General features: G+C 38.1%; 3 protein-coding genes across 3 annotated transcripts; 2 read left to right on the top strand and 1 right to left on the bottom strand.

The window, feature by feature from the left end:
* Positions 1–1,698: 1,698 nt before the first annotated feature.
* LOC133058688 (olfactory receptor 51H1-like) lies at positions 1,699–2,649 on the top strand. The gene has a single exon (XM_061145586.1). The coding sequence runs from the start codon at positions 1,699–1,701 to the stop codon at positions 2,647–2,649; it is 951 nt and encodes a 316-aa protein (XP_061001569.1).
* A 6,931-nt stretch (positions 2,650–9,580) lies between these two features.
* On the top strand, positions 9,581–10,564 carry LOC133054311 (olfactory receptor 51T1). Its single transcript, XM_061139202.1, has one exon. The coding sequence runs from the start codon at positions 9,581–9,583 to the stop codon at positions 10,562–10,564; it is 984 nt and encodes a 327-aa protein (XP_060995185.1).
* A 9,329-nt stretch (positions 10,565–19,893) lies between these two features.
* Positions 19,894–20,829, bottom strand: LOC133054307 (olfactory receptor 51A7-like). Its single transcript, XM_061139188.1, has one exon. It carries the CDS (start codon positions 20,827–20,829, stop codon positions 19,894–19,896), a length of 936 nt encoding a protein of 311 aa, XP_060995171.1.
* Positions 20,830–21,372: the final 543 nt, after the last annotated feature.

Genomic DNA, 21,372 nt, shown 5'->3' with positions numbered 1-21,372 from the left:
TAACAAGTAATTGAAATAGAAGATATTTAATTGTATGACACCAAGATTTTAATACAGATCTTTGTTACTGCAACTGTTAGCCACTAACATCTAGAATGATTGAGAAGTCCATCTGGGTCTTACTCAGAATTACAATAGGAAATAGAGCTGTTGGAAACTCAAGATTACTAAAGTAGCTGCACAGTAGTGGGAATGCATAGAATGAGAGATCTCTATGCCAGAACAGGGAAACTAAGTCCAACTGTGTTCTCAACACCAAGACCAATGACTTCATCAATCCGAGTAATGTTTGAACCTGTCTTTTGGGAGATTCTCCAGAGATGGATTTCACCTGACTGGATCAGTTGTTAGCTGTAAAACTCATTGCAAGTTCTATCTGGCATTCTGTTCTTTCAGGTGTAACACAGAAATGGGTCTCAGAATTCCTTTCCAGGTATACCTTAGGACAGAGAAGTCTAATTTCCGTGAAGAAAAAGGACAGGGTCTGAGTAAATGAGACTGAATGGGAAGATTGGGAATATTTATGGAAAGGGGTTAAAGCAACTCTTCTCTGGCTCCTCTGGATACTAGTTTTCTTCTTCTCCCACAACAAATTACCATGAATGTAGTGACTCAACATATATATATTTATTATCTTACAGTTCTGCATGTCAGAAGAACAACACGGTTCTCACTGGGCTAAAATCAAGGTGTCACTAAGTCTGCATTCCTTTCAAAGGACTCCAGGGAAAATTCTACTTCCTTGCCTTTTCCAGCATCTAGAGGCTACTCACATTCCTTGGCTGTTGGTCACCCTCCTTCATCCTCACAAGTCCTGCTGAGTCTTTCTCAAGCTGTTGTCTCCGGTTTTCTACAGTTGGGAAATTTTCTTAACTTTTGAGGACCCATATGATCAGATTTGGCCTATCTGGGTAATCCAGGATAAACTTCCATCTGAAGTCCTTAACTTTAATGACATCTTCAAAGTTTCTTTTGCCATGCAAGTCACTATATTCACAGGTTTCAAGAATTAGGAGGTGAACATCCTTAGAGATTATTATTCTATCACAGTGGGTCCTTATAAAATTCCTTGGAAAGCCAAGTAATTTCTTCTTTCATCACCTGCTGTAATCTAAGGTCCTTTTAGTATCCATACACTACTAGGAATGCAGATAGTCAGAAGTTTAGTCCTTGGAGACTATTTTTCTTATTCTGTCCCACATCATGCAAGTACAAAACTTGAGTCTCAATGATGATTTTGTCTAAATCACAACAATTTAAGATCATAATTAAGATACATACAGGTCTTTATATATGTGTTCATGAACAGTCCTTGTGTCTTATTTGTGTCTGATGATATTTCTTTTCTGGTTATTTGCATCAATTTTTACGGCCCAGATAAATGTACAGTATCATTTTTTCCTTAGGAAGGAGGCAAGCAACAACTACATGTTTCTAGGTGAATTGTATTGCAATTAGCTTAGGTGTAGATTAAAGTTTTTTGTTGTTGTTCTTTTAGATATTTTAGCATATGGTGGTCAGTAATAGAGTTGCTTCATGGGGGTGGGGATATCAGTTTCTGTATCAGACTGCGAACATGAAATATTTGTCACTGTATCTCATGGCTACCATCTCAAAACTTACTGTCAGTGATTCTAATTGAAGCTGATTGGCTTAATGAGTTCTTCTCTTTTTGCCTAGTCAAAGCTTTGATCCATAATGCTGTCAGTCAACCTAACTATTAATAACCGTCAGACCTTCATCCTTACTGGGATTCCAGGAATGCCAGAGAAGGACTTCTGGTTGGCCCTGTCCCTCTGTCTTCTTTACAGTTTCACATTCCTGGGTAATGTCACCATCCTAGCTGTCATCAAAGTTGAACAACACCTCCATGAGCCCATGTATTATTTTGTGGCAACGCTACTTGCCACTGACCTCAGCCTTTCATTGTCTTCCATGCCCACCACGTTCAGTATTCACTGGCTCAGCTGGTGCTCAGTAACCCTTGATGTCTGCATCACTCAAGTGTTCTTCATCCACACCTTAGGGGGAGTGGAGTCAGGTGTTCTGGCGGCCATGGCCTCTGATCGCTTTATGGCTTTTTGCTTTCCTTTGCACTACACTACCATTCTCACTCATGGACTCATCGGCAGGATTGGAGCAGCAGTCCTGCTGCGGAGTGTGGGGACTGTGCTTCCTGTGCCTTTCCTCATCAAAAGGTTACCTTTCTGCCCCTCCAACACCCTCTCCCACGCATACTGCCTCCATCAGGATGCCATGAGGCTTGCCTGTGCTGACACCCGTGTCAACAGCATCTACGGCCTCCTGGCGGTGATCTTCATCATTGTGCTAGATGTCTTGATCCTCTTGGCCTCTTACTTTCTAATCTTCCAGGCAGTATTCGGCATTGCTTCCTGGGAAGAGAGACTCAAGGCTCTCAATACCTGCCTCTCTCATATCTGTGCCATGCTGCTCTTCTACGTACCTCTCACTGGCATGACTGGGAGTCACTGCTTTGGGAGGCATTTGTCCCCTGTAGTATACAGGGTCATGGCCGGTACCTACCTGTCACTGCCTTCTATGCTCAGTCTGACTGTATACAGTGTTAGGACCAAGCAGATCTGTCAGTGGATTGTCCAAGTGTTCCCTGGGGACAGGGTGGGCTCTTAGGACTTCTGTGCAAACACAATCGAGTCAGAGAAGAGGATCAAGTACAGCACTGTCCAATAGGAATTCCTGCACTGATATTAGATGTTCTAAATCTCTGTTGTTAATATAGTAACCACTAGCCACACATGGCTATTGAGCACCTGAAACTTAGCTTGTGCAACCGAGGAACTGAATTTTTTAATTATATTCAATTCTAATAAACTGAAATGAAGATTTAAATAATTGCATGTGGTGAGAAGCATCTAATAGGTTTTTATATGCCACTGCATAATAGTTTTGATGAAAGCAAAAATTTAACTTGATACAAATATGAACGTTTCTTCCTCAAAATGGTGTATAGCAACTTTTCAATATTTATATACAATAAAATTTACTGGTTCTGGTATATAGTCCTGTTAAGTTTTCACAGATGCATAGTCATGCAACCACCACTGACACCTAGATACAGAAAAATTATATCACTCTCTCAAATTACCACATGCTGCCCCTTTAGTCAACCCCTCTATCCATGCCCGACCCTGACAAGCTCTAATTTGTTTCCATGCATATAATTCTTGTTTTCCCAGAATGCCATGGCCCACATAATCTTCCATGTCTGGCTTCATAGTGTAATGCATTTGAGATTCACTCATGTTGTTGCCAAAAAAGGTCCGTCTAGTCAAGGCTATGGTTTAGCCAGTGGTCATATATGGATGTGAGAGTTGGACTGTGAAGAAAGCTGACCACCGAAGAATTGATGCTTTTGAACTGTGGTGTTGGGGAAGACTCTTGAGAGCCCCTTGGACTGCAAGGAGATCCAACCAGTCCATCCTAAAAGAGATCAGTCCTGGGTGTTCATTGGAAGGACTGATGCTGAAGCTAAAACTCCAGTACTTTGGCCACCTTATGTGAAGAGTTGACTTATTTGAAAAGACCCTGTTGCTGGGAAAGATTGAGGGCAGGAGGAGAAGGTGACGACAGAGGATGAGATGGTTGGATGGCATCACAGACTCGATGGACATTAGTTTGAGTAAACTCCAGGAGTTGGTGATGGACAGGGAGGCCTGGCGTGCTGAGATTCATGTGGTTGCGAAGAGTCAGACACAACTGAGCGACTGAATTGAACTGAACTGAAAATGTTGTTGTGGGTCTTTGTAGTTTATTTCTCTTTATTGCTGACTAGTATCCCATTGCATGCCAATCTTTAACAACTTATTTAAGAAAAATTCTCAGATTGTTTTTGCTCCATTGTAATCATGCTGACATATATTGTTGAATATAGGATATGTCTTCTTTTGTCTTTAGTGTTTATTTATATGTTCTATAAATATGTTTCATAAAAATAGTGTAGGCATATATAATGGGTTGGAAGCAGGAGAGAAATATATTAAAAATAAAATAGCAAGTATAAAGTATGATGAATTCAGTGAGCTAGAATAATAGGGAACTCTGTATAAGTTTTTGATATAAATTTCAACTTTATTTCTGTCCAGAAGACTTTTCAGACATGCCCTTTATTATGTTACAGTTTCTCACAGTATATATACTCTAATTACCTAATAGCATTGTGTCCCTGCTAGTCTACATACTTCATAAGAACCATACCATAAGAGACCCTTTTTATACTACATCTGTCTATCTCAAGTATGTACTTAATATAGTTCATAAGATATGCCCTTTGTGAATTAATGAATGAGTGAAAACTCTATTTTATCAAGATTGATTTCATGCTGCCTGACTTCTCTGTCTCATTTAATTTTAGTAAATCTCATTTGAAATTTCCAGAGTCACTCATTTTTGCTGAGAAGAGCCAGGGGAAAGGATGGTATTTACATATAAATCTAAACATTACTTGCTGTATAAAAAGTTTATGCTATAGCTTAATCTCTCTAGATATACATTGGGATAGGTATCCCCATCTTTGCCCAGTGTGTCTGGCTATGATATAATGAGACATGGTTGGAAAAATCTTTCAAGAAGGATAAAAAGTCAAGGATTATTAGATACAGTGCACATATGCTCAGTCGCTTCAGTTGTGTCTGACTCTTAGGGACGCTATGGACTGTAGCCCACTAGCCTCCACCATTCATGGAATTGTCCAGGCAAGAAGTGGGTTGTCAAGCCCTCCTCCAGGGCATCTTCCTGACCCATGGATTGAACCCGTGTCTCTTAAGTCTCCTACATTGGCAGGTGGGTTCTTTACCACTAGCATCACCTGGGAAGCACATTAGATACGGTAAGAATTACTAATTTACTAGCTACTATGGAGAGACAGATTCTTGTCAAAATGAGGCTAAAATGAGCTATAAGCACATAGTTGAGAATCAAGCAATCTATAGAATGGATAGACTGAGAACCATGTATTACAATCACATTTTCTGAAATATCAGTGCAAGTGGTTGACCAGAGAAGGCAGTATAGCATATCGTTTAAGATTAACAGCTTTAAAGTAAGATAGACATGGGTGAATACCAGTTCTGTAACTAGCTAACTTTTACAGTTATTCAAAACCTCTTTGAGTTTCAATTTCCTCAACTGTGGAATAATGGAGAATAATACTTAACCTATGAGCAAGATAATAAATAAATACAACAGTGTGTTTCAAGGGTTAGTGCGTGATTTTTGGCAAGTGTTATGAGCTCATCAAATACTAGTTTAATTATGCTTAGAAGGGTAGGTGGGCTGCAGATGTGATTCAGTTAATAAGATGGCTTCTTACAAAGGGATCCTGAGTAAGAGGAGGAACATAGGAATGACAAGGAGGACAAGATTTGTTAGAGTACATGTTGGAGCTGAGAACATAGAGACGACTCTCTCTGCACTCTCCTGAGCCTGCTCTGACATCAGGGAGCATCCCGGGCTAAGAATCTGTAGCCTAAGGCAGGGTGAAGAGGAATGGTTGCAGTTTTCTGACCCAGGCAGGCAGATTTTGAAGACACCCATTAATGTCAGCCCCCAGGGCCAGGGCTTTGCTTACAGCCCCTGATATATGGAATTTGCTTGGGCCTGGGAGCAGGGTTGGAAGCTGTGTCAGGGAGATGTGTCTGAGCTGTTGGAGAGGAACATAGTCTTATGGGCACCATAACTCTTGATCCAACCAGTTTGTTCACCAGCCCTCTGTTGCCTTGTGACTCTACTAATCTTCCTATAAATCCCCCACTCTTGAGAGCTGGCTCAGTCCCTGCTCTGTGGTGGGATTGAAGAGAAGTTGGTGCTATTTCCTGATGACTTGAGCAGGTAAGAAGAATGCCTTAGTGGGTAGGAACAGAAGGGAAGGGATTAAAAAGTGAGAAATGCTAGGAGAAAGAGGAAAAGAGAAGATCAATGAAGTGATGGAAACTATAAATAAGGTAGGATGAAGAAACAGAGGGGTGTGATGTAGCCTTGAAGAAATTGAGACAGGAAAATGAAGGACATGAGGGAATGGGAGGAAGGAAGAGAAAAAGGGATAGAACTCATAACTCTCTGCCTGTGGTCAAGATCATTTAGCAATCAGTCAATAATAATTAAAGTTTTATGTTATTCCATACCCTCCTTTATGTAGCTAGTGCTAAGAGAAGAAAATCAGGCATTTCCAAGCCTTTGAGAAACTCACACTTGAGGCAGAAAAAGGAGATGGTGCTTGCATATGTAACTTACTGATATCAACCATACCTCATTATTGAGTCAAATGCAAGATCCAACCATAAAGTGGTACAGAGAAGTGGAGGCGAAGTTTCAGGTTAATATGTCCTAGATCTGTCACGACAGGGTTCCAGATGGTGGAAAGAATAGATTTCAGTGTGGAGAAACGAGTAGAAGAAGGTGGGGATTGGTCTATACTTTACCGATGCCAGTGAGCAGTGATGCTGTCCTTTAGATCACTACATTATTTAGTTGGGTGGATCTTATACAAGTCATTCAATCTAGCTTTCTGTATGTGAATTGATAGATGTTACCTTCCACCTGACCAGTCAGGTGGACAACTGGTGCTGTACTATAGACTACTCTTCTGGTTAGTAGATAGTATGGAGAAAATCGACAAAACTAGGCACTGAACTTTGTCCTATAACTTGTTCCAGAGTGCATGGGCTTACGTGAGCTGGAGAGAAAGCCTTCTCCTTCTCCTGCCTACATATCCCTATCCCATTGGAAACAATTTTTCCAGTAGCATAATGAACTGAAATGAGTCTCCTTTCCTCCTAACCCCTCATATCATTCCATATTATCTTTTTGTCCTTTATGAGATACAGCTCAAATAAGAGAAGATAATTGATATCTGATTTTTTTGTCATCTTTTGATTACATTCCCATTCTAAAACTCCTCTCTACATCCACCAGCATGTGGAGGTATACACAATACAAATATATGTGGACATCCACTCATATTTTTATACAAACTGAATGACTCCACAAATATATTCTTTAAATAAGCCATAAGGACATTGTTCTGTGTTTTACTTATTTCTCATCTCTATACTTCCTCTAAGTCACATACTAGTGTATAATAGAAACTGTTTTTTCATTTTCAAGGAAGAATATCACAGTGTTCAACTGTCTAACTTCTCTCATAAGCCTGATTTCTCAAATGGTCTATGGTTTAATAAAAAGTGGCTTAATGGATTTTGAAGTTAGTAAACTTGGCTTTGAATTCTGAATGTGTATATATAATTTTACCTTGTCAGTTTCATTTCCTTTCTCTAAAATAGAAGAATAAACATCTGTATCAATTTTTCCTGGTATTATATAAAATTACCTGTAAATTGGCTAACAAATGGTGACACATATAAAAGACTTTAATTCTTTTCCTTTTCTCTTAACTTACCCTCCTTCTTCTCCCAATCAATAAGAGGATTAATTACTCTCCTTGTGCTCCCGATATCTATGGAAACAATTTGCCCTCAAAGCTTCCAGTCTCAATTTGTATTTCTCTAAGCTAGTCTTTATCTATCTATCTATCCATCTGTTAATATACCTAATGAAAACTAGTTTATCTGAACTTTTATCACCTTGCTTTGTCTCTGGAGAAAATATAAAGATGAACACATATGTTTTATGTCCAGAGATCCAGAATTTTAGAGGAAGAAAGAAATGTGATCAACCAATAGAATATTAATGTAATAAAAAGCATATGTAAAGTACTGTTGAAAGACAGTCAGTAGATCGAGAGACTTTATTGCAGAGAGATTCCAGGGTGGTTATCACAGAAAATGAATTCACTTTTAATCTTTGCTTATCAAATTGAGAAAAAGTTGTCACTAGTCTTCCTGATTCTTTGTGTTTTATTCTCAATCAAGTATAACAATACTAAATATTATAGCAGAAAAAGCAATTAATTTTTTCCCTTTGGTGTAACAAGTAATTTTATCTGTAACCATCTAGAGTAGATTGAAGGATGGGAAGAAAATAACCAGCAATCACTCATTTATCTTTATAAAACAACTGGAAGGATCTGCTACTCACAAATTCCTTGTATCTATTCTGTCACTGGTGCAGAAAGCCTAGACTAGTGAAAAATAAGTGTAAGAATATTATGATTGGCTATATCTACACAATGGTTAGGCTAGGTATATCATTCCTTTTTGTTTTTTTCTTAATAACTAAATGTCCCAAGTAAAAAATTAAAATGAGCAATGACAGTAGTGCTCATTGAAACAGTCCTAAATAGAATTGCAATGCTTGTCTTAAATATGTTACAGATTCTGCCTCCCCTTATGACATTATCTGTGTGTGTGTGTGTGTGTGTGTGTGTGTTTGCAGCTATTACTCTATGGGCTTTCTCAGTGAACTACCTGATATTCCAGTTTATGATAGCACCTCATCCTGTCTGTCTCTGAGTGAGTGTCTCTCTTTAAGCTCTTAGTCCCTACTTCCATTCCATTAATGCTTTTTACAGTCATTCATCTCATTTTGCTGAGGGCCTCTCACATTTTTTTATACAAGTATTTTGTCTGGCCTTACCCACTATCTCTAGATTAGGATGCTTAAAACCATGTATTCTAAAATATTATTTGAACATTTTCACAGGATTCATTAGGGCAATCTACTCATAGTGAGTTAGTTATAAGTTACATGGTAGACCTATGGGAAGGAGTAGAAAGAAGTACTAAAGTGTAAGCTTGGAGAAAAGGAAGATAAGGTCTTGTTATTTCAGTAGACCACGAAAAGGATACAGAGAAACAGAATTAGAGCACAAGATGATGTGGAGTAGAGGAGAGAGGAATTAAGGAAGCTACTCCATTAAAGGAAAAGAAATAAAGAAGCTCTGATACCTAAAGGATATTTCTAATAGAGTCCACTAGGAAAGAATGGCTAATAATTCAGGTACAAGGGTATTTCTGGATATAAAATCCTAGCCCATCTTCCAGCAAGAACATTATGAAGTATGCTTTCACAGGTGCCCTTAAGAACTGCCCTTAAGCACTTCTCCATTCTTTCTGTAAAAACTTATATAGCTTGGAGACTTTTTTTTTTTGAGGGCACCACACAGCATGTGGGATCTTAGTTCCCCAACCAGGAATGGAACCCATTGTTCCTGCAGCAGAAGCTCATAGTCTTAACTGCTGGACAACCAGAGAAGTCCCAGCTTGGAGATTTAATACTAAGACCGAACAGTTGTAATCACAGTTGTTGTTTTGTTGGTATGTGTGCATGTGTGTGACATAAGTCTATAAGTATTTCCTACTTCAAGTCAGGGCTGGTCTGGGCAATAGGGTGGGATGAACCTAGAGAGATTGATGGTTTTAATAGGGAGATGGTAGAGAAAGAAAAATAGGGCCAGGTCTGATAAGAAAAAATTAAGATACTGTAGAATTATGTGATAGGTATCATAATTAAATTGGAGGTTTTGAATATAGAGACACATTGTGCAATTTGGGAAGAGTTTATAGAAAAGTTAGTGCTTGAAAAAGGATCAATATGACAAATACTATTATTGTTATCTCTTTTTTTCAGGGCGTGTCCTCAACCCACCATGATGATTTTCAATAACACCACATCCTCCCCTTCAACCTTCCTCCTCACTGCATTCCCTGGGCTGGAACTCGCGCACGTCTGGATCTCCATCCCTGTCTGCTGTCTCTACATCATTGCTCTCTTGGGAAATAGTATGATCCTGTTTGTCATCTCTGTTGAGCAGCGTCTCCACAAGCCCATGTACTACTTCCTCTTCATGCTGTCAGCTGCTGATTTGTGTCTGACCATCACCACCCTCCCCACTGTGCTTGGGGTTCTCTGGTTTCATGCCCGGGAAATCAGCTTTAAAGCTTGCCTCATTCAAATGTTCTTTGTACATGCTTTCTCCTTCCTGGAGTCCTCTGTGCTGGCAGTTATGGCTTTTGACCGCTTCATGGCTATCTGTAACCCACTGAAATATGCCACTGTCCTCAAAGACAGGATGATCATGGTAATCGGACTATTCATATGCGTACGGCAACTAATCTTCCTCTTTCTCATACTTCTAGCCTTGAAGAGTGTATCTTTCCAGGAAAGAAAGGAGCTTTCCCATCCATTTTGTTACCACCCAGATATAATCAGAGATACATATTCCAACCCCTGGATCAACAGCTTTTTGGGCTTGTTTCTTCAGCTCTACATGACTGGGACTGACTTACTGTTCATTCTTGTCTCCTATGTCCTGATAATCCGTGCTGTCCTGAGCATCGTGGCCCCCAAGAAGCAAAAAAAAGCTCTCAACACTTGTGTGTGTCACATCTGTGCTGTCACTATTTTCTATGTGCCAATGATCAGCCTGTCCTTTACACATCGCCTCCTTAGCTCTACTCCAAGGGTGATCTGTAGCATTTTGGCCAATGTTTATTTGCTCTTACCACCTGTACTGAACCCTGTCATTTACAGCTTGAAGACCAGGACGATCCGCCAGGCTATGCTCCAGCTACTTCAAACTAAAGGTTCATGGAGCCGTAACGTGAGGGGTCTTAGAGGATCGTGGGACTGAAGGGGAGAAATTTTCAGTACATAAAGTATTTAAGTAGGAGAGGGATTTATATCCATGTCATCCTCAGGCACTGCAATTACTAAGACAATTTAAGTTAAACTATAGAAGTAGGAAGACAAGAATCCCCTAAATTTATCAAAGAGTTCAAACAAGCAAACATTAATTGTGTATTAGTCCTTCAAACATTTGGGGCTTTCCTGGTAGCTCAGTTGGTAAAGAATCTGCCTGTAATGCGGGAGACCTAGGTTTGATCCCTGGGTTGGGGAGTTCCCTGGAGGAGGGCATGGCAACCCACTCCAGTATTCTTTCCTGGAGAATCCCCATGGACAGAGGAGCCTGGTGGGCTACAGTCCATGGGCTGGCAGAGTCAGACAGGACTGAGCGACTAAGTACAGCACAGCACAGCTCTCAAACATTTAAAACTATTACGTGGACTTTTGTGCATATTAAAAGCACAGAAAGGCTAAACGCACACAGAGTGAAGTCATCTTAGTCCATCCAGTTAAACAATTTAATTATCTGCTTAAACATGATAATTCTTAGGACCAAAAAAATGACAATAATTTTATTTTTCATTCAGCTGAACAAAACCATTTATTTCTGTGGTCAAATTTCCCAGTGGGAATTGAAGATTTTTTGGTAAAGCTGGTAAACAGAAGAGTCACATGTGTGTGCAAAGGTTCATACATAGAAATTTGTAATTTCAAACTGGGTAATTATTGTAGTAATTGGCTGTAATTGTAGTAACTGACAGTAATAATTGACTGGTTTCATTTCCTAGATCACCTCGAGAGACCCCTGCCTCCTTCTGGATACATGCCCTGAACTTCTCTTTTTGTTTTTTCCCTTTAATCCTTTTCCTCCTTAACAAAAATGAAACTTTCCAAGTTCTGATTTGTTACACCTACAATGAGTGCAATTTATAAAATCACACATCACCTTCTATTATTTTTCCCACGGCCTTGACAGTCTGATACAGTTCTGATTCTAACTCTATGCCCCTCTTCAGTGTCTCTACTGTGCCTCAGGACTGAAACTTTTCTCTATTCGCCCTGGTTTGTTGAGTTGTTAATTTTCTCCCTAGCTGTTAGGCTTCTTAACCTTTTTGTGTACTTTGTTACCATAGAATTGCACAGTGGTTTTGATGCTTTTTAATATGACATTTGTGGATTACCTCTATTAACAATATTTATTTTCTGAAAAAGTAGCCTCAGTACAGGGTTGACAGGATATTGGGAGAATTCTCCTAACTTTTGTTTCACACAAAGGGTTATGAAATTTTAATTCCACTCAGAAATTTATGTGTAAGCTCAATGGACCAAACAGATACTCTGATCTAAGCCACTTATCTCCTCCCTCTAAGCCAGCTTCCTATTTCTAGCAGACAGGGAGTTGTTGTTGTTTAACCTCTAAGTCGTGTCTGACTCTTTGTGACTACATGGACTGCAGCATGCCTGACTCCTCTGTACTCCATTATCTCTCAGAGTTTGCTCAAATTCATGTCCATTGATTCGGTAAAGTTATCTAACCATCTCATCCTCTGCCATCCCATTCTCCTTTTACCTTCATTTCCCCCCAGCATCAGGGTCTTTTTCAATGAGTCAGTTCTTCGCATCAGGTGGCCAAAGTATTGTAACTTCATGGATTGCAGCATTGTCGTGGTGATGGGGCTTGCATAACTCAATGAAGTTATGAGCCAAGCTGTGCAGAGCCATCCAAGATGGACAGGTCATAGTGAAGAGTTCTCACAAAATGTGGTCCACTGGAGAAGGGAATAGCAACCCACTCTGGTATTCTTGCCTGGAAAACCAGACAGGGAACCCCACTCCCAAATTCTGGTATGTTTGCTTCAGCTTTCTGTTCAACTCAAGTGCTAACAATCCTATGACTCTGCTTTGCCCAAACCCCAACCCACTTTTCTCTAACCATAAGCAATGATATCCACGTATTGTTTATAGTGAATATTATGTGCATGATTTCCTTTTTATACAGAATATTCCGATGTTTTTGATATCTCACTGGAATCGCTTAAATGTCACACAAACGTGTATGCCTGAAGCCACTATTTTAAGTGGAGAAAAATCAATGTGTGAGCATACAGAAAGTAGTGCAAATGGAAATAACATTTATTTTTTAGCCTTCAAGACCAGCATCACAGCACAGAAGCTTTCTTGGCCTTGTGGATTTTGTAGGAAACCTTTATATTTCATCATACCACAATTCAGTATTTCAGATTTCAGTATTCCATCTTCATGTTGCTGCCAAATAAATGTGTCTTTGGTTATAACCCCTTCAATGGAATAGAATACAACTATTATGTAAAAGTTCAAGAGTCCCAAGGTATAGACATGAAATATCTATACCTTATCATAGAACAAAAGGGTTAAGAATGGAAGATATTTTTATTAGTCAGGCAGCCTATTAGTAAGCCCAGAAAAAAAAAATCTTAAGGAAAGAGACTTAAGAGAATTTTGTGAATTTAGGTAAGAATTGTAGGAATGGGGTGAGGCAGAAAAACTGTCACAGAACTGGGTATGTTCTAGATGAGGTTACACAGTACTCTTTGAGGACTCCAGGGGATGACATAAAATACCAAACAGTGTTTTTCAATATTTATGTTTTTGAGTCCAGACATTACTACGCCTAGAGAGGAAAGAGGGCTTGTATAGCAGCTATGAAAGGCTGGTGGAAATGAAGAATTATGAAACAAGAAAGAAAAATATTTTTCTTTAAAGAGCATCACACTACAGCAGAAACTATCACTCTGAAACTGTCCTGTGGCAGAGTAGACAGCCCACACCACACCCTAAACTAACCATCCAAACATTCCTTTACCAGTTCTTACCAATATCAATGGCTTTTTAATTGCTTCTTTGGAAGAGCTTTCTAAATTTTTTTTTTCCTTTTCTTTCTTTTTTTGGTAGATACACAACACTTCACAATTCATATATTTTAAAACATCTGGAAAAACACACACACACATATATATATATATATTTTTTTTTAATTTTCATAAGTCTGATACCTAAATGCATTAGCAGCAAACAACAAAGCTAACATGAACTGTTGTGAATATACTTATGGACATTATTTATTTCAATTGTGTGAATATTAACACATTTCACTTCAGTAATATAACTGTGTTAGAATACAGGATAATGCCCCAAGTGTTACAGGGCCTTTCTAAAGTATAAAAAATTCTGAGTTCCGAATGTTTTAGGTGAGCAATTATAGAAATGTGTAATCGTTCTTCCAGTTTTATGATTGTCAGTATATAAAGCAGCCTGCTATATGTGTTAATCTTTCGTTCCTCCGAATGTACTTTTCATAGTCAACTCAAAATTCAATTGCTCAATACCAAAATTGCCTTCTCAATGTTGAAACACTTTCATCAGTGTACTTTATAGTAGTTGTTATTAGTAGATGACTTTGCATTTTGGTGTTATTTCAAGCAATGCATTTAATATATTTGGGTTTTTTCTAAAAAAATTATAAATGTCATATATATGTATATTTAGATATAATTAAATTTTTGTGACTATATTGGGAAATACAGAAAAGTATTTAAAACATAACAAAAATCATTCACAATTCTACCATTGAGAAATATTATATGATCTATGACCTAAGCTCTTTTTAATAAGCCAACATAGTACACACACAACATATATTTATGAACCAGGGTAGTAGGGTATATTTCAACATATATTTCTACTTGTAGATTTGCCTGATGTTACTCACTATTCTCCATTAAATCATATTTTATATTAGATTAACTTTCTTTAGGAAGCTTTCCTCTGATTCTTCACTAAAATAGGCAAACTGCCATTTTTTTATTTGTGCTTTCTCACATTCATGCTTAAGCTTACCATACTTTACTCAGTGAATTTAATTATCTGTTTGTTCTCCCTACCACCAGACTATAAGCTTGAGGGTAGGCCTATGTTTTATTTTCATTTAATCCTAAATGCCGGGAGCCATTAGGGGAGGTCCCGCCCGTGCCGAGGTCATGAGGAAAATACCTGACAGGCAAGGCCGTCTAGGATAAGGGAGCCTCCAGGTTGGCCTCGGCCTCTACCCCACCCTGTATCCTCCCCACTTTCTGCTGTTGTTCTTGTTTGCCCTGCTGCGGATTCTTGTGTTGCCTGCCGAGAGCTCTCCTGCTCCTCTTTCATAAAGAGGAGTAAAGGGGAATAAAGACCAACTTAAAACCCTAACTAATAAATCTCTGGGATGCTGGTACCCTATGAAGGGGCCAGGGATGAAAGAAATGCTTCAATTCAAACCCTTTTGCTGGCATTCTGGCTTGTTTGATAAATGTGTGCTCTCATTGCACAAAATGCTCATGATGGTTCTAAACATCCTAAGCACAGTACACTAACAAAAGAAACTATTAAGCATAGGCCCCTTCGCGGGGTGAGAAAAGCTCCACAAATATAATAGCCACAAATGTGCCTATTAGAAAATAGTTTAGATAGAGATTAGCTGGCGACTTCTTGCAGGTAGTTAACTTTTAGACTAAGAGCCTGTTTTGTGCCATATCTGCTGTTTCTGCAGTCCTTCGCATTTCTGTTCTGTAAAAATGTAATCCTATCTAGTTCCTATAGAGATGATGCCTATTAGAAAGAAAATAGATTAATTATAAGAAAAACAGGGTTGGCTACCGAAGTTGCTTAAGTCACACTAGGTGCAAGCAATAAAATGTTAGCAGGCCTGAAGGCCAAATGATAAGAAAGACTCTTGTGAACGAAAAGTATGTGGGTTACATCCTGTTTCTGTTGAAGATCAAGTTGCTGTAATGTTTTGAGATGACCTGTGTGTAAGCAATATGCACTTCCCCCAAAGATGTTGTTAAGGGTATAAAGTGGCCGTGCAAAAATAAACTTCAGACTTAGCCCTGAGCTTTGTCTCACTCTCTCTCTCATTCGCCAACGCCGTTCATCCTGAGGGTTCCCCTGGATCCTGCTGGGGCTGGACCCCGGCAGCTAAACATATAATTTAGTGTTTAGCAAATACCACTTAGTTCTGACTGCTGCGTTGCATGGGTGAATAATATTTAATGTTATTTGTATATCATGGTTTATATTATACTTCCTATTATTTAACATTTCAGTATTTTATGGTATTTTTATCATAGAAAATAACTCTCAAAATATATTCTTATAAATACATATTTGACCACACATAGAATGTGAATTGTTAAATTGAGTGGGTTAGTTTGTAGGCTCTGGAAACACACTGCCTGGGGTAGATTCAAGTTTCTAACACCATAGTTCTGTGTCCTTGGAAAAGCTAACTGCTCAAAGCTTTAAATTCTTAATCCCCATAACAGAGGGGAACTCATAAAATCTACCATCCTATGCTCTTGCTAAAACTAATGGAGTTAAAGCAGGTAAATATTTAGCCCAAAGTCTGGTACCTGGTAAATGGTAAACGTTGCATGTATCATATTATTATCTTCTAAACTGTTTGTGATTTAAAAGCCATTCAAATATCTAATTGTTTTTCACTTTTCCTTTCAGCTTTTACATTTTTCTTATTTCTTTAGAAATTTGTTCCCATCCAGAGGTTAATTTATTTACTTTTATTAAAGTAGATTTAAAAGTTAGCTTTGAACATACTTCTTCATTTATCTTATTTTTGTGTGTGATTAAAGATCACAAACACATGTGTAGTTTAAATAGGTGCTAATTTTTCTACCATAATTATTTGAATAGTCAACCTATTTCAATATTGCTCTGATATTCCTTAATTATACATTAAGTTTTCATATCATGTATGGTATATTAAAGTGTGTTTTTTATATTTCCTTGTTTTTCCCATTGATTCATTGACCAAACTACACAGAATTTATAGCTGAGTAATAGTTGTTCTTATTATAAAGAGCCTTATTACAATTTTTATTTATTATTATCATACTCTTCAGTTTAATCTTATATATCTATTTTTGGAATTATTGGGTAAATTTCTAAATATGCTACTGGGAGCTTTATTGAAAATGCATTAAACCTGTATGGTAATTGAGGAAAAGGGACAAACTGAAACTTATTTACTCTTCTGATCAAGAAACATTTATTGACATCTTATGACTTGAGTTATTGTAAAGATTTGAATATCTGAGTTGAGGGTAAACACTAAAAAGAGAATAAGTATTCTTTCTCGTGTTTTTCATGACAATGTATTTGCTCTTTCTTGTGGTTAAACAGAACATTGACTGTTTTTTAGGGCAGCTTCTTTAACCTAAAATGTATAGTTATTCCTTAATGATTTTGGCAATAAGTTTTCTATCATTCCAGATATTCTGTATGCCTGAAGTTTATCATCATATTCTGAATTTTTAAAAGATTTTACTGCTGTTGTTCAGCAATAAAATGTGTTGAGATGAAAGTTGAGAAATGTGTCAGACTACTATTCAAATGCAATTTCCATACACCATACAAGTTTTGGAGATATGCCAATCAGCGTGATGTATGCAGTTATTTTAAAGAAATGAATTACAAGAAAGAGAGGTAGACATGTGAACTAATAAACATAATATAATTGGAAACTGTTAGGGTCCTCAGAGAATTTAGTAGTACAAACTGGGAGGATGTACAAAAAGTTGTCCCTCATTTTCCTAAAGAAGCTATAGACATTGAGACAACATCAGTTGTTGAACAACAAGAACTCAGTGAAATTCACCTGGGGACATCAAATCTATAGTAATATTTAGAGAACAACTTCTTCAAAATGCTTTTTGGGAACATCAATAATATTAATTATTTGTGATTTTGACTCAGGAAGTAAAACATTGAAATTTATTAACAGTAATTTTCTCATTAGCTTATTCTAAATTTTATGCTTTCTATCTTTGTCCCCAACTAAATACTCATGAGTAAAACATGAACAAAAGCCAAATGATATAATTTATAGGAAATAATTTGAGGTAGCCAATCATTCTTAGTTGGCTATTTACCTTTTTAAAAGTGGAACTATATATGCATGAATATTATTTTATATTCCTTAATATATGTCTAATATGTCATTTTTTCTGTTAGCTCAAAATTATTTCTAGCATTCTTAGTGTAACTGAACATGCCGAATACCAAATACCAAAAATATCAAGTATCTAAAAGCATTAAAATCATTATTTTAGAACATATATTTTAAGGCATTTAAGAATATCAGTGCTTTAAAAATTACTGTGCTACTATTAATAGCTTTCCTATTTCTTACTAATAGCAGAACTGCCCCTCTGTTTTCTTTTAGTAAATATGGCTTTTTGAAACCCTGTTGTAAGTTAGAGTAAAAGAAAAGCAAACCTGCTCTGTCTTAAAGAATATTATGAGTTTATTATCAGCTCAAGGTTGCATGCATGCTCAAATGTGTCTGACTCTCTGTGACCCCATAGATTATAGTCCCCCAGGCTCCTCTGTCAATGGGATTTTCCAGGCAAGAATACTGGGATGAGTTGACATTTCCTGCTCCAGGGGATCTTCCTGATCCAGGAATCAATCCCACGTCTCCTGTGTCACCTGAATTGGCAGGCAGATTCTTTGCCGCTGAGCCACTTTGTCTCTATTTGATGGTTAAGAGCAAAGACAGCATCACTAATTATCAGAGAAATGTAAATCAAAGCTAAACTACAATGAGGTATCACCTCACACTGGTCAGAATGGCCATCATCAAAAAATCTACAGACAATAAAAGGGTGTAGAGAAAACGGAATCCTCTTACACTGCTAGTGGGAATGTAAATTGGTGCAGTCACTATGGAGACAGAATGGAAGTTCCTTAAAAAACTAAAATATAGTTATCATGCTTGCATGCCTGCTATGTTGCCTCAGTCGTGTCTGACTCTGTGAGACCCTATGCAATGTAGCCCACCAGGCTCCTCTGTCCATGAGATTCTCCAGGCAAGAACACTGGAGTGGATTGCCATGCCCTCCTCCAGGGGATCTTCATGACCCAGGAATTGATAGTTACCATATGTTCCAGCAATCCCACTCCTTGGCATATATCCAGAGAAAACACCAACTCAAAAAGATACATGCATCCCAATGTTCATGCTTCCCCAGTGTTCACAGCACTATTTACAATAGCCAAGACATGGAAGCAACCTAAATGTTCATAGACAGATGAATGCATAAAGAAGAGGTGGTATATTTATACAGTGAGATATTACTCAGCCATAAGAAAGAGTGAAATAATGCCATTTGCAGCAACATGGATGGACCTGGAGATTATCATACTAAGTGAAGTAAGCCAGACAGAGAAGGACAAGTATCATATGATATCACTTATTTGTGTAATATATAAAAAGATACAAATGAACTTATTTACAAAACAAAAACAGACTCACAGACTTAGAATACAAAGTTAAGTTATCAAAGGGGAAAGGTAGTGAGGGCAAATAAATTAGAAATTTGAGATTAAAATACACACTACTATATACAAGAGACATAATCAGTAAGGACCTACTAAAGAGCATGAAGAACACTACTCAATATTCTGTATTAACCTAAATGGGAAAAATATCTGAAAAAGAATATGTAACTGAATCACTTGGCTGTATACCTGAAACTAACACCACATTGTAAATCAACTATGAAAATTGAAAGTCACCCAGTCATGTCTGACACCTTGCGACCCCATGGACTATAGTCCCTGGAATTCTCCAGGCCAGAATAGTGGAGTGGGGAGCCTTTCCCTTCTCCAAGGGATCTTCCCAACCCAGGGATCAAACCCAGGTCTCCTGCATTGCAGGCAGATTCTTTACCAGCTGAGCCACAAGGGAAGCCCAAATCAACTATAACCCAATGTAAAATTAAAAAAAAAAAAAAAAAAAAAAAACAAGAGCAAAGGGAGAAAATATATAAGCAACTCATATTTGAAAACAGACTTTTTTCATTTAAATGGGAAATCAAGAATTTAAATTGAGTCCCCACAGCAAATACATGGTGCAGGAAATACAGGCTGCTGGAAAGAAAATCAGTAACTGGTTTGGAGTAATGTCTTTAGCTTCCAGCTCCTCTGATATTCATTCTCTATAAGGGAAAACAATCTCTACTTCCATCTTTACAACCTTGTGTTGTAAACACTGTAACTAAAATTCCACATCCATCTATTGATTCATGATTTTAATTATATTACAAAACTATCCCATACATACCTATCAATGCCCATGTAAGTCCTAAGCTCACAGACCTCAATGCCCAGACCATATGTTGTTGTACTGATTACAATCATGACTAGGAAAGATAAGAATGACCCATCCATAATACTTTGCTTAGAAAGGTATTGTTTTATTCCCTGAACCTGGCTGACCCTGCCTCACTTTTCCCCATACCTTTAATTTAGACCAAATTTCCCCAGAACCTTCTCACGAATTTGTTGTGTCTTCACACAGTAGACAATGTGATTCATCAGAGGTGGCACTAGCAAGAAAATGTCAGCAATGAGGATCATGGCCAATGGGGACTTGAGCTTGCCAAAGCGGTGCATGGAAGCCAAAGCTATGATGGGCACGTAGAAGATGAGCACAGCACAGATGTGGGAGACACAGGTGTTGAGGGCCTTGAGCCGCTCCTTGTGGGATCCAATTCCCATCACAGTCTTCAGGATGAATATGTAGAACACAGCAATGAACACACTGTCTGTCCTCATACAGAGAACAACAAAGAAGCCATAGAAAAAGTTGAATGTGTTGTCAGAGCAGGCAAGCTTCATGACATCTTGATGGCGACAGTAAGAGTGAGAAAGTAGGCTCTTCCTACAATAGGTCAATCTTTTGAGAGTGAAAGGAAATGGCAGCACTAAGAGAATGCTTTTGATGAGAAATGCCACATCTATTTTGGCCACTCTGGCATTGGGGAGGATGGAGCTGTATCTCAGAGGGTTGCAGATGGCCAAAAAGCGATCAAAAGACATGACCAGGAGCACTGAGGACTCCAGATCTGTGAATCCATGGATAAAGAATTCTTGAGCAAAGCAGGCATTTGGGGAAATTCCTGTAGCATTGAGAGCAAAGATCCACAGCATAGTGGGGAGGGATGAGAGGGACAGTCCCAGGTCAGAGATAGCCAACATGGAAAGGAAATAGTACATGTGTGCATGGAGTGAGGGCTCTGTCCCAATCACGAAGAGTATGGTGCAATTGCCAAGGATGGCCACCAGGTACATGAGGCAGATGGGGATAGAGATCCATATGTGAAAATGCTCCAGTCCTGGGATTCCAATCAGGAAGAAGGTGGTGATCTCCACCTTAGAGGAATTGAGAGTGGGCATGATAAATTGATTTGGAAGTATTTATTCCCAGATCTGAAATGACACTTTCAGCAAAGGCCTGTTGTGCACTTCTCCCTCCTTTCAGCACTTTTGTCTGAGACATAAACAGAGAAAACACAGTTTTGAAAGACTTCTCATAAAAGAATAAAGGAATAAAATACGTGTAAATCTATGGCTGATTCATATCAATGTATGACAAAACCCACTGAAATGTTGTGAAGTAATTAGCCTCCAACTAATAAAAAAAAAAAAAAAAAAAAAAAAGAATGAGGCATTCCTTCCAAACAGACTATTGATAATATAGTCAGATAATGGTAACTGACAAGGAGAACCATGGATGTCACACTTCCCCATCAGGTCCTGAGAAAAAAAGTGCCCACATAAAGATATGTTCTGCAAATAAATTTCCCTTTTACTATTAGCTTTTGCCCCTCCCCACCTATAATCTAATTAAACAATTTATACACTCAGGCTGAACTATAGGGTAGCGCTTTCTGCTTGATCCAAAATGAGCCTAGAATTAAGAAGAAAAGAAGAAGAAGA

This window comes from Dama dama, chromosome 1 (genome assembly GCF_033118175.1).
Source record: "Dama dama isolate Ldn47 chromosome 1, ASM3311817v1, whole genome shotgun sequence".
Taxonomy (NCBI): Eukaryota; Metazoa; Chordata; class Mammalia; order Artiodactyla; family Cervidae; genus Dama; species Dama dama.
The sequence above is the reverse complement of the archived record's forward strand: the minus strand, read 5'-3'. Positions and strand labels throughout refer to the sequence as shown.